We start from the raw sequence: 14,025 nt of genomic DNA on the forward strand, positions 1-14,025 counted from the left end.
ATTTCATGTCAAATCAGAATGTTATCTAAAATAAGTTAGCTGAGAAATACACATCTACTTCATGCCAACAAGTTAATAATTCCTAATGTAAAAAACTCAGTTCGCTGAGGTGATTAGTTTTGAGGTGGTTTGGAGAAGTTGCTTTTGTTAAGTCTCTATCAATGAATAATGGTGAGAACAGCATTGTTTTCTGTATTTTAATGTGTTAACTTTGATGCTAAATGATTGGCTTTGTGCTGCTTCTCCTTTGCAGCATGAACCTCTTTATTACATCCTGAATATTTGTTCGTGTCCATTATTGTACATGCACTGTCTTAAAGTAATGGAGAAACTGTAAAAATGAAAAAATTAGCTTGTGAATGTGAAAGGTTTTTTTGTATATATTGATTTCAATTAAGCATTTCTGGTTTCTTCAAAAAGCTGTGCTGTTTTGGCTGAACTACAAGGCTGCGTATGACAACTGGAATGAACAGAGAATGGCTTTACATAAAGATATTCATATGGCTACAAAAGAAGTAGTAGATATGTTGCCTGGAATCCAGCAAACCTCTGCACAGGCTTTTGGGACCCTCTTTCTTCAGCTGACTGTCAATGACTTAGGCATTTGCCTGCCCATCACAAACACACCTCAGGTAATCAAAATGTCTGAAGCGGCGTGACTGTAGGTCTGTTGAAATGTCCATTCATATGTGGTACATGACTTTTATGTCCGTAAGTGTAATTTTTCATCACACAGAAGTCATAGGATGCTGATAACTGCACGAGTGACATTGCTTGTAATAGAAATGCTCTTCTTGATAGGACTAAGCTATGCAGGTTTCAGCTGATGCATGTGTTTTGGGGAAACACAATGGATTCTTGTTTACACCACAGGAGCTCAGCACTTTGGAAAGTCCTTGGAAATGTTTAAGATGGAACATATTTTCTTGCAAGTTTCCAGCACAAATTCCAGTTAATCCTGTATTTTTCATATGAGCATAGACAGAAAAACTCTGAAAACTCTTGGCTTTAACGTATATTCCTTTTCTAATTTATTTAATCAAAACAAGAAATGAGGGCATGAATAACTTTGAGAAAGATATAGAGATATATGTATGTTTTCAAAAAATACTTCTATTTAGGGACTCGGACTGGGTTAAAGAAAGAGATTTAAAATGCAGTCATGAACCATAAGTATATCACTGTAGTACAGGGTAAGTCTAATCAGTTACACAGAATGACGTGTTCTTTAATGTACAGTTAACTAGTTTCTGCATTAATGTAATGCCCACATGGTGCAGTGTGTTAATGCAACTGGTTCTGTAAGAAAACTTGCATTGTGTTTCTGGAATCCCTTCCACTCGAGTTTAACGTTGACTGGCTCAGTAATGCGTTCGCAGGTTAATGCTTTGTGGCCCTGCAGCTCCAATTCCACTGGCTGTGCAGCATCCTGAGCTTCTTGACATCCAGTGCAGCATGATCCAATGTGTTCAACGTGACATTTAGCTGAACGTATTGATAGTTTCTTCATCTAGAGAGGGAGGCAGCAGAATCAGTGGACCTAGCTTTCTTGAAAATCTCCGTGTTTATCGTCAGCTAAGAAACAATTCTGCGCAGACTTGTATTCCTCCTGTTCTTCCATTCTTAGAAATGACTGCTATTATGCCTGTTGCTTCATATATAAGGTGATGATATGATCTGCACCTCTTTAAGTATAAAATTGAAAATACTACATTTTCAGTGGGCAGAGTTTAAAAACACATGAAGCAATAGAGCATTTTTAGGATAGATAATGTTAGATGGCTTTGAAAGAAAACCTCGGATTCAGAGACTCTTTGTATGTTGAACTGGGAGTATTCTTAATGGGGAATAATTCCAGAACAGGAATGGACCATTTTAGTGGTATAGAAGGAAATAGGCATAATACATAGAAATGTAAAGGAGTAATGAGGCAAAACCTAGAAGTCATAACAACATAATATTTTGATTGTGAGTCTTCTACCTGGCAGCTATGGACAAACCAGATTTAGTTTTGTGCTCTTACATGTAACAAATTATAGTAATTTATGAAAATACATTCTGGCTTATGAAGTCTTAAGCTGTTATAGAATAGCACTTTTTGTCATTGTACTATCAACTCATGTACAGCCCTCCTTGGAAAAAATAATTGATCCTGGGCTTGTGTTCTGTGGTCACAGGGTCATATGGTTTACAGTGCTTGATCATCTAGTCCTTGATCAAACATGCATTTTCTTCCCTTTACCAGATGAGCTTGAATCTAATATATTTACAATGTAGGTGTTGTATTTGCTAGAAGACAACAATGCAAGACATTGTACAGACAGACGTGATTGTTTTGAAACTTTCTGCAAAGAAGGAAAAATACAAGAAAATATGAGAAGGAGATAGTTTTCTAGTAGGGAAAGATAAACAGCATTTAAGGCATGTGCAATATCACTTGGACATTGCAATGACTAGTAAATTCTCTCTGTGATTTTATTTTCCAGTCTAACCACACTGCAGATCTTGACACTGGCTCTGCTTTAGTCCTGACTATTGAAAGCACATTAATCACTGCCTGCTCCTCAGAGTCCTTAGTTAGCAAAGGTCATTTTAAAAACTTCTGTATCCGCTTTGCTGATGGTTTTGAGACAAGTTGGGATGACTGGAAACCAGAAATAAGAGGAGATCTAGTCATGAATGCATGTAAGTGGGTGTGATTTCATACTGGACAACAGTATTTCAGATAAAAAAGCATTTTTACCCTTTCCTATGGCTTTTAAAACTGCTGAAGTTTGCCCAGAAAGCTAAAGCAAACACTTTGGCCTTTTGAAAGCAAAATAATACAGATCTAAAAGATTGTATTCCTTTGTTGCTTTCCTTTATTAATAATATTGTTGCTGTATGTCCCATTGTAAGCATTTAAGCTCTGTCTGAGAGATGTTGGAAGAGTTGGATGCATTTCTTTTAGATCATTTTTAATAGTTTAATATAAATTATTTTGATTTATATATATCTATATCTCTCATTATGGTGAAGATTCTAGAATTTATATGGAATTTTAAGTTGATATAAACTTAAATGTTACCAAGTAAATTCACTTTACTAAATAAGAAAAGTCATTCAGTGGGAATTAAAACTAAACCTCCTATCAAACACAGCTCATGCTTTAATTGTGGAGGGCAAGAGACTGACATGGAATGTGGAAGGGCTGGTATAAAGTAACTTGGACTCTCTGCCTAATCAGTGTATGTGCTTCATATAGGTGTTGTGCCAGACGGTACATATGAAGTATGTTCTAGGACAACAGGACAGGCTGCAGCAGGTAATGCACTTTTTAAATAAATCAGTTCCTATATAATGAAAGTGGTCATAAAAGATGAAAATTAAATCCTTTGATAGCTGTGTGGTAACTTAATTTGTGGTTTGGTTTTTGTTTGTTTGTTTTGTTTTTCTGGTAAAACTCTTCCATGTTTTTATCTGCGCTATCTTTTCAAGCTATTCCAAGTTTTGAGTCACATCAGCAACACTGGTTTTAGATTTTTAGGTGCAGGAAAACACACAGTGTAGATATGTTTGTTCCTTGGTTGAAGAATAGTCTTTTGTAACAGCAATGGTGTCCTAGTGCTTCTCATCCTTGAGGCTGCTAAATCTTCCAGTCTTTCTAATGCTGAGACTGCATCCTGAGCTCCTGCTCCTCCCTCTCCACTTCCAGAGATGGCTTCTGTTCTTCCCCAAATCACTCTCTTCCCAGTCTCTCCTGCTGAGTTGTTTGGAAATTCTCCTCAAAAATAGCCGGCACTCTCTGTCTTGGTCATCATACGTGCTGTTTGCTTCTTCTCATCTCTTTGCCCAAGTGTTGCATCTGCAGTGTCTCCTGTCCCCGTAGTTTTTGCTTATTGTCACCCACTTGCTTTTTTGTGTTGGGGAGACATAAAAATGAAACACGTGCTGCAACCATTAAAACTCTGCCTCAGATGGAATTTTGAATGGAGAAAAACAGGATGAATCAATTCAGAAGGAAAAACGATAACTTGTGGTGTTCTGCTTAAAGCATATTCTGTATTTTGATGCTGAAATGTAGCAATCCTTAGAAGAATCCTAAGGTATGATATTCAGCAGGCACATACGCATACATTATAATATTTTCCAGCTTCATTACTGAAGACTTGAAACTGTAAATAAGTCAGCATTTTTACATGCAGATGGGCATCCTTTAGGTTTCTTGCTGTTAGAAATCCTGTTCTGGAATAGTGTACTTGGCTGCAATTGTAAGAACTGAAGTGGAAGATGCTCCCTTCAGCTTGGCTGAAGGAAATGTATTTTCATTAGGTTTGTCTGTGTACATCACTTGTTGAAGAAATACTACATAGCTGTGAAGAACTTCAGCAATCATTTCAGTTGTGGAATATGTTTTTGTGAAGACAGTTCTTGTAATGGATAAGCATCGTCTTGGCTAATAACACAAAATTCACTATGGGGAATTTTTTTTTAAAGAGGAAAAACTGTTCAAACTTTTTTTTCTTTAAAATACAGAAAGTAGTAGTGCTGGAACCTGGACACTGAATGTGTTGTGGAAGATGTGTGGTATTGATGTCCACATGGATCCAAACATTGGGAAAAGGCTGAATGCTTTAGGCAACACCCTCACCACGTTGACAGGCGAAGAGGATATTGATGATATTGCTGACCTCAACTCTGTAAACATAGCTGACCTTTCAGATGAGGATGAAGTTGACACTATGTCTCCCACTATACATGCGGTATGTGAAACAATCAAAATAAGTGCTACTGACTGGAAAAGGCATGATGAAGTTTTCAGTCAAATGGAGAGATCATAGCCTTGAGTTGAGTCCAGCATGCTACTCCTTATAGCTCGTGTAACTCATGTTGCAAATACGAAACATTTGTGTGTTAGTTTTCTAACTCCCTATTTCAAAGGCACAAAATCACAGATCATATTTTTACTGGTGTTACTTGGAAATATTGATCTGGATTTGAAAACATGGAGACACAATACGCAACTTCAGGAATGTGAATTGGACAAGCTGTGGCTGTAGATAGGTTTTCTTAACAGGACAGTAAGTTACTAACGTGAACAAATTAGAAAAAATTATTTTTCGGTAATTCTACCCAATATGCTGCTGACCTTGCTTTTTAATTTCGCATAGAAATGTTTTAACAGATGTTCTTTAATGGCTATCTCAAATGTCTCTTGCCTGCCAACAGTGAATACGTTATCCCAGAACACTAACGTTCCTGTTTGTTGTTTAGAAATCAGGTGGAGGTTCATTATGTGGAGATGCACGCAAGCTAACGTTTGGGCAGCGGATTGTAAATCACCTGCTGGGCTTGAGCCCCCCAAACCATCGATACTCTGTTCCTGTAGAATATCTATTGGGGTCAGCGAAGTGTGATTCTCTTCAGTCTAGCAGATCACATGTGAAAGCAGGCAGATCGTGCTCATGGGGACATGTATGTAGTAGTTACAGTGTATGTAACTGAATGATGGGGTGTGGATCACCAGAAAAAATCCAATCAGGTGCCTTTTGAGATTAAACTGATTCTTTTGCATGCACTAGTCCAGATTCTAAGGTGTCAAATTTGCTTTGTCTGTTGTTAAATCATACTAATGTCCAATTTTTGAGGGCATTAATTCGATGTTTATTTTAAATAGGAGATTGTTGATCACCGACGGCAGGGAGCTTCCAGTATCCAAACTGGAGAGCAGCGAGGAAGAAAATTTGTGAAACGTTTAGTCGATATTAGAGAACTCAATGAGCAAGCTAAAGTTATTGATGACTTAAAGTAAGTTGGACTTTGCTTTCACTCACACAGTTTTGGAATAACAACCTGCAGCTGACTTGTTTTCTGTTCTTACCACATATCTCATGGCATTTTGATGGTCAAGTGGCAATTGGTTTTTTAAATTAAAAAAAATAAAAATAAAAATAGTCCTTTTGGATTCCCTAAGAAAAAAATGATATATGCACGTTCTCTCTCACATTTCTCAGGTTCTTCCCCAAGTGTCAAATTAGTCTGTATTCCTTCTGGTTCTGCATTAAGATGGCTGATTGTAATCAATTTTCTATTGATCCAAAATTGTAGTTTCATCTTATTATCACCATGATTACTTTAACAAAATGTATTACTTTGTAACTGTAATAAGCTTAGTCTCATTCACTGATAGAAGAAGAATATTTAAGTATAACATTTTTGCATCTTGTAAGTGATATTTTAAAATTAAATCTCACATGCTGTTCTTGAGAAAACTCTGAAGAATGAATGATTTCAAATTTCATCAATTTCATCTGAACTACTTCTGTGATTTTTATTTAAAAATTTCTGCAGTTGTGTTTTTTTGGGTTTGATTTTTTTCTTATTCCCTGAGACACGGATCTGTCTGGAATGGGAGTACAGAGCTTGGTAATTACATGTTAACGAGTGAAGAGGAGATGCATTTTACTGCTTGTACTTGGAATAAAATTGCTGTCGGCATTCAGAGGGCAATTGTATCTGAACTTTGAATTTTAGGTTAAATATTTCCTCTATTACAAGTTTAAGAATGAAAATTGTATTTTGTGCCTGCCTTTTCTTGGTATATGATGCTTCAGTAACCTGTGATTCTTTCAAAATAGCAGTTACTTTACAGAGTTTTCCAAATTGTTTGGTGGTGTGTGTTATGTGCAGAAGGTGATCTGGTACAGAAAGCTGTCACTGCTGTAACAGGGCTTTGGACTGTTAGAGCAGAAAGACTTTTCTTCATTCTGCTGGCGATTTACTTGTTATGTTTGTTATTAATTAAACAGCCATTATGTGATTTAAAGTGTATAGGAGGTCCTGAATCTAGTTGTTACATCTAGGGCTTTTTGGAACAAGAGAGTTGCTTCATAGCCATTCTTATTGTCCACCTTAGCATCACGTTAGCACTGTTCTTTGGGGGGGTCTCCTTGCACGCTTGTTTGTTCCACATCCTCTGTCTGCTCTGCTAGCTCACACAGAAACCTTAAAAGCAGAGAGTCCTCTTAAGGACAAAATATTATACATGACAAAAAGTTGTATCATGAAACAAGAAGAAATCTCCTGCAGCTGTGTTTGGCACTGCTCATAAGTAACTACTGAAGGAAAAAAGGATAATTGCCAGGCAAAGCAGAACATCATTGCAACACAGATTTTGAAGTGCTGAAAATAATGTCATCTATTTGTAAGATAACTCAACTATGATTTTTATCTCCCCAGAAAATTAGGTGCAAGTGAGGGAACTATAAATCAAGAAATTCAGCGCTATCAGCAACTGGAGTCGGTGGCTGTGAATGATATCCGCCGGGACGTTCGTAAAAAGCTACGGAGATCCAGTATGAGGGTGAGCAGTATTAAGTTAATTTAAAAATATGATAGCACTTGCATTATATGTTTCTTTCCTGCAGGCTGATTAAAGCAAATAAAATGTTAGTAATGGAAAAGGAAGGTTAAAAATATCAAATAGTTCAGCAAGACCTTTACTTGTAGGAAGAGGCAGGGAAAGGTTTTTCTCCCTTGTAATAATGGTGATAGGAAAATTAAAATTCTGCAAATACTATAATGTAAATGGGTTTATTTGCACACTTGCAAGAAATAGTCAGAAGATGTGTATTTGAAGAGGTGTTGTTTATTCCGTGCTCTTAGCAGATTTTAAAATGATCCCTTACAGGACTTACGAATGCAGGCGCAGAGGCAAGCTTGTTAACTGCCCGGGCAAATGATAGATACCTATTGTGTTCTACCTGGCATGTGTGCTTTCTGTATGTGTGTTTATTTATGAATAAACAGTATAGCTACAGAGTTAGGTAATGTAAAAATAAAAACAAGCTACTAAGGATGGACACTAAAAGAAGAAACTGGACAAAACCCAAGCACTGTTGCTGGTAATCCACAAACGTTTGTGGCTTTTGTCCCAGACCCTGATAAACCTGGCAAAACATTATTTTCAGTGTGTCCTAGTGCATGAGCTCCAAGTATGATGCTTCATTAATAAGAAGAAAAGATGTTTCAAATAGTAATCTATTTGCAGTTCTTTTGTTCTCATTTTAGCTCATGTTCTTCTGCTGCTGTAGTGGTAGCTGGGAAGGATGCACGTCAAAGCGGTTGGATTATTAGCTCTGGGTATACTTTTCTCCTGGCAACAGGACTTTGCCAGTTACAGCAGGTGTGAAAAGTGCACAAGTATCCAGCGACAAATAGTATTTTAACTTGCCAGAGTTCTTCTGTGTTCTCAGTGTTGCATTTCAATATCATTTTAGGCTGCCTCCTTGAAAGACAAATGGGGCCTCAGCTACAAACCCAGCTATAGCCGATCCAAGACTATTTCGGCATCAGGAAGGCCACCTCTGAAGAGAATGGACAGGACAAGGTAAGCTGCTGGGGATTTGAGGTCTGTGACAGCATCAACAACAGTATACATAACAGAGGAAACATTGGACTTGGGCTGTTCTTTTAGTCTAGGCAGCAGCTATATGGTGGCACCAGGTAGGAGGAGATCATTTTGGAAGACAGGCATGTTCTAAAACGTAACTTTTCATCTTTTTTTGAAACTTCTTTTTTGACAAACAAGTAGTATGTCAAGTATGTCAAGTTGTTTGACAGCAACTTAGAGATTTTTATAGAATCTTGCTTTCAAGACAAACTGAAGAAAATGGCATAGTGTAATCATTTTGATTTCTCCACTTGATTTGCAGTCATCTGCCTTAACAAAGAGGTGTTGTAATGAGAAGGGAGATTATTATTTTTTTTTTGGTGAATGATAATTTTCTTTTATTATCTTCACCTTTTTTTGTGTGTATTTAGTTTTCTTTCATCATCTAATGGCTGCTGGGCAAACTGGAGTTGTACAATGATGCCTCCTAGTAAAGTATTTGCTTTGGTTATACAATATATGTGTTTGAGTCCATTGCTCCTGTAGATCCAGTTAAAACATTCGAAGTTTGGAACTAAAAATGTGCTGCATTATTATGTACTAAATAGAAAAGATACTAATATTAAAAAGGTGGAGAGGAGTGGAAGCTTTCTTTGTACTTTTTTTCTATGAGTATAGAAATTTGCTTCAAATTTGAATACTCTGTAGAAGTTAATGTAAATATATAAATAATCCAGATGTGAAAATATCAGACAGCAGATATTCCAGCAAAAAAATAGCTTCGTAAGTACTCTAATTTTTCAAGATTCCCTTGAAAAGGAATCCATCTTCTAAATCAGTTACATTCTTGATAATTAAAGCAGAGGAAGCATTGAAGGCAGGAAGGTACTAGTATAAGATCTGTCAGAGGAAAAGCACATTCATTTTACCATTTCACAAAGTGATCTGAAGAGAACCAGAAGTTGTATGGAAAAGATAATGGGGCTTTTCTGTTGCACTATAAGGAACACAAAGTTTTGAAAAACTTAATGAGTACTTTGGTTGTGAATGAAAAGCAGTTTGCATACACTATAAGCCCAAATAATTAATTTCAGTTGCATCAGAGAATACGTAATCTGCCAACTTCTTTTATGTCCCATGTGGTAGATCAGGAATATCTTATTTTTCTGTAATTTCTGCATGTTGGCTCAGGACTGAAAAACTTACATAAAGAAATAAGCAGAGATTGGCTAGCAATAGACTATTGGTAAACTAATGTGGAGCTTCCGTCTCTTTATCCCACTCCTTTTTCCTTTTCGTGAACACTAAGTGCTTCCATTATGATTTGATAATTTCTTTTGTAAAAAAATTCTAAGTACTGGCTGTACTATTTTATTGCCTTCTGTTTGTGTAGTTAAACATTTGCGTGAACATAAAATCCTATAGTAAAACACAACAAGCTGTTGTCTTTTGGTTTTGCCTATAGCTCTCGACTAGACAGTGAAGATCTCCCAGATATTCGTGTAGATGCTGCATCTCCTGGGCCAAGAGTAACTTTCAACATACAGGATTCTGTAAGAATTACTTTATATACCATATAATTATATTTCCTTTACCATTTGGTCACGAATTCATGAGATGGATATACCTAGGCAGACCAGAATTGCTTGTGTGGCTTTTGGGTGTCTTTCCATGCGTTTGTGTGTGTGTACGCCTCAAATTATGCATGTAATTTTAGAAGATAGATTTGTTTTGATAGGAGAGAGATGTGTTTTGGTTTCTTAACACAGAAATTGAAACATTAGGGAAATATTTGAAAATGGTAATTTTATTTAAAGGCTGACACATATAGGAGTAATACAGTCATTTTGGAATTTTTATCAGAAGTGTGCAAAAAAAATCATCTAGTGCTTTTTATGTTTTAATATATTTAGAGTCTGGAAATGGGTATTAGTCAGTTTGCTGCATCCTTTCTCTGTGTTTGAAACAGATGGTTGAATCTTTGGTTTTGTTTGTTGCTATGTTTCCTCATTTTTAAAATGTTCCTATTATGTTGTTTTTGCGTGGCTGAGATTATTGTAATTGTTTTAATTTATATTTGTTTTTATTTCTAATGAAGTTGAATAAAACAGCTTTGGGGATTGCAGAACAATCCGTCTGTCCAGGGGAAGGGTATTTTCAGGTATTTCTGAGAAGAAACAAGTATTCTTTGCCAGAGAACTAATTGATCTCACAGGGAGCTGCTTTTCAGTGCTTCATCTCTTCTGCACTCAGCTAAACAGAATGTATATCAAATTTGAAAATATTTAGATGTAAATGTGCACATTAAGCAGAACAGCACAATTGGTTATGGATGAACTTTGCAGAGTGTTTCTACACCCTTATGTAGACATAAAACTTAGTAGTTGTTGTTAAATAAGTTACTGAAATTTCATTTGTATATTTATGGAGGTCTAATCAAGGCTGATGTGAAGTGACATAAGTCTAGACTTGAGAATGTGCTTTACAAAAGGATTTTGGTGTGCGTGCAGAGGTGTCTTCATCCGTTACATTGTGTTCCAAGGCTGCAGGCATCTACAGCAGTACAAAATAATTGCTTAGGTGGGAGGACATCTTCAGACACTTCATTTCTGGGGGAATTCCTGTATTTCATGTCGAACAAGAGATTTTCAAATAATACTGACTAAGGAATATGCCAAAACTTAATACCCAGAGAACAAATGGTGGATTTTTTTTAACTGCTTTCAAAGAAAGAGTGAGGGAAAATAGTAAAGACTTCTTTTTTCCTTAAGAAAACAAAAGAAAACAACCAAAACACAAAGCAAAAGCAAAACCCAAACCAATAAAAAACCCCAAGCAAACCAACAAGAGCAAAACCAAACAAAAAACAGCCTTGAGAGACAGTAGTGTACCTTTTTTTACCTTCCAACTTGCCTCACACTCCTAGGAAATAAATTCTTATTTCTGATAGATGGAAATGAGACATAGAAATGTACTTTACACATTTACATATGTTCACATTTAAAAGCTGTCCTACCTTTTTTTTTGTTGTTATATAAGTCCAGCTTATAGCTTAACTTAGCTTAAGTTAAGTCCAGCTTATAGCTTAACTTAGCTTAAGTTTTGTTGGCACAGCAAAATGCTTTCAAGCACCTAGATGTATCAAATGTTTAATATTAATATTACTGACATTATAATGCCCATTCTGAAGTTCAGCAGAGCTCTACTTAAATTTGCAGATGATGACCATGTAGCTCTATAGTAACGCTGCGTAGGTAGTGCTAGTGTTAAACTAACTCTTGTAGATACTTTTCACATTCCATTCATGTTAGAGAAGTTCATGTTCCAAAATTGGTTATGTGGTGCTCGTGGCGTGCTTTACGTGAGAAACAGGAGGCCTATTGTGGACATTCGGCCAGCAGTTGGATTTGTGTTAAAGCACGTTTGGCCAAGAGCGCAGCCCAGGCCCGTACATTCTGCGTTAGCATCCTGCATGCACGCCGCACTAACCCTCCTGGGGCCTCTGCAAGGGTCATGATGATTCTTCCTGTCTCTCGTTCTTTTCTTTCAAAATATTTTTTAAAGTTTAAATGAAATGTTTCCATTCCTTCTGATGGTCTGAATCAGTCAGAGCATGATACATCTGCAGCTAACAGATTGAGCTCAATCACTAGGCAATGGCAAATGTCTCCCCACCAAGGTTTCATTTCTTTCTTTTTCATAATCCATCTTGCAATTTCTATTATGGGGAACCTGGGAGTAAGAGATTCTCACACTTGCTTTTTAATTTCCAGAGCTATTGAATGCTTTCTTGATGGAAAGGAAATATGTGGAAATTTAATCTCTTTTTGTCTTTTTATAATCAGTTTCCAGAGGAGACAGAAATGGACCTTTTGTCTGTAACTATTGATGGTCCCTCCCATTACTCATCTACTAGTGAAGGCTCATGCTCGGTATTTGGTTCACCCAAAACTCCGGTAGTCTTCTCACCCGGCATTCCCTTCCAGCCTGAAGAAGGCCGTCGGGATGACAGTTTATCTTCAAGCAGTGAGGACTCTGAGAAGGAGGATGACCATGAAAGAGAGAAGACCTATTTTTATAGGAAACCACAGTAAGTAGTGCTCCTAAAGAAGAACACAGAGATTAAAAAAAGTACACTTGAAATATTGACTTTAAAGCTACAAAATCTGTTAGTGATGGAGGACTGAATTTTGCCTGAAGGGTGTATGTGGAAGGCAGGGGAGGTTGTGTTTGGCAGAGATGAGTCTGAGGGAAGGAGGACTTCTGATCTGTTATTTACAAAGGGGCAACCCTTAGAAATTTCAGGCCTTGGAACAGAACAAAAGAACTTGGAAAGTGACTTTTTGAGGCATAGGGCAGGTTTTAGTGGGACTAAATGACAGATTTTTTTCAAATACAGCATACCTTTCAGTTTTACCTAGTGATTAGACCTCTATAAAGTGCACATAATGATGTAAATATTTATAAATCAGAAAATTATTGAATGTATTTTTTTCATTTATTGTTTAAGAATTTAAGAAAGGGTACTACAAAGAACTAACCTGATACAATGAAAAGATGTGTTAATGGAAGATGGATCACTGTATAGCAAATAAGAACTTTCCTGGAAAAAGCCTTACAATGTTATATACTGAGCACAGATGTAGTCTAAGGATGCCTCTTACCATCTGTTGAGGTGCATGTCACGCTAACAGATACTCCCCATTGTGCCCGAGCAGGAGCAGCTCTCGCAAGAAGGCAACCGGCTTTGCTGCCGTCCACCAGCTCTTCACCGAGCGCTGGCCAACCACGCCGACCAACAGAAGCGTGACTGGCACAACCACGGAGAGAAATATTGACTTTGAACTTGACATCAGGGTCGAAATTGATTGTGGGAAGTGTGTCCTGCACCCTACCATGCTTCAGCAAGAACATGATGACATTAGTTTACGGCGGTAAGAAACATTTTACTTAGTTGCCTTATGAAGATCAAGATATGAATACTTTATTCTACCATAGCTGTTTAGTACATCTGATATTTCCATCATGTAATTTATGACCATATGTACAACAATTAATGATTCTTAAGCACTGACCTCTTTGAAAAGCGTGGTTGTATAGATTAGTTTGCTCTCATAACTTTATTCGTAGCAATCATCACTACATAGAATCACCGTAAATCACAGTTGTTATGGCTGAGTATGGCATGGTGAATTGTGTTGTGTGTGTTTAGCTTGAATCTGCATATGCCTCTCTTCTGGTTTTATTTTTTTAAATCATATTTTACTTTAATCAAAATCTTAGGCTTTTCAAGCACTTGTTTGGTTTTTTTTTCAGCCTCCAAAGAAGTAAATTTACAATTTAGTGAATTGACATATTGTTTTGACTAATAGTGGGGCTACTGTTGTGTGTTCTTATGATCTCTGAGCCTCCCATTATTTTCTGAGCGTAAAAGCATAATGATATTATGCTTCTTAGTAAAACACATATGTTTAATTATCTGAGGTAGCAGAAGTGCTTTACTTCTGATCTTAATAAAGTTTGATCTCATTTTCAGTTATTAAATTCTCTCCTGTTTTCATACGTATGTGATTGGTGATGTAATGGCAGCTTTACTTCTTAAAATTTGATGTTATTAATAACATGGTGAATATTAAGAAACTTGCTTGTCAAAG

The 14,025-nt window shown here is 36.7% G+C and overlaps 1 protein-coding gene across 4 annotated transcripts in view; it reads left to right on the forward strand.

Moving 5' to 3' along the window:
• The window catches only part of BLTP1 (bridge-like lipid transfer protein family member 1), a 126,855-nt gene that overhangs the window by 92,714 nt on the left and 20,116 nt on the right, over window positions 1-14,025 (forward strand). For 2 of the 4 annotated variants that reach the window (XM_080343184.1, XM_080343185.1), the window contains exons 57-66: window positions 421-632; window positions 2,487-2,685; window positions 3,245-3,304; window positions 4,516-4,742; window positions 5,657-5,787; window positions 7,219-7,342; window positions 8,259-8,368; window positions 9,837-9,924; window positions 12,217-12,461; window positions 13,090-13,305. In XM_080343184.1, the coding sequence (XP_080199310.1) occupies window positions 421-632; window positions 2,487-2,685; window positions 3,245-3,304; window positions 4,516-4,742; window positions 5,657-5,787; window positions 7,219-7,342; window positions 8,259-8,368; window positions 9,837-9,924; window positions 12,217-12,461; window positions 13,090-13,305 (1,612 nt within the window). Of the gene's footprint in view, window positions 1-420; window positions 633-2,486; window positions 2,686-3,244; window positions 3,305-4,515; window positions 4,743-5,253; window positions 5,455-5,656; window positions 5,788-7,218; window positions 7,343-8,258; window positions 8,369-9,836; window positions 9,925-12,216; window positions 12,462-13,089; window positions 13,306-14,025 lie in introns of all 4 variants that reach the window. The other 2 variants (XM_080343187.1, XM_080343186.1) reach the window with 2 other exon arrangements.

The sequence above is a fragment of the Nesoenas mayeri genome (assembly GCF_963082525.1).
Source record: "Nesoenas mayeri genome assembly, chromosome: 4".
Classification (NCBI taxonomy): Eukaryota; Metazoa; Chordata; class Aves; order Columbiformes; family Columbidae; genus Nesoenas; species Nesoenas mayeri.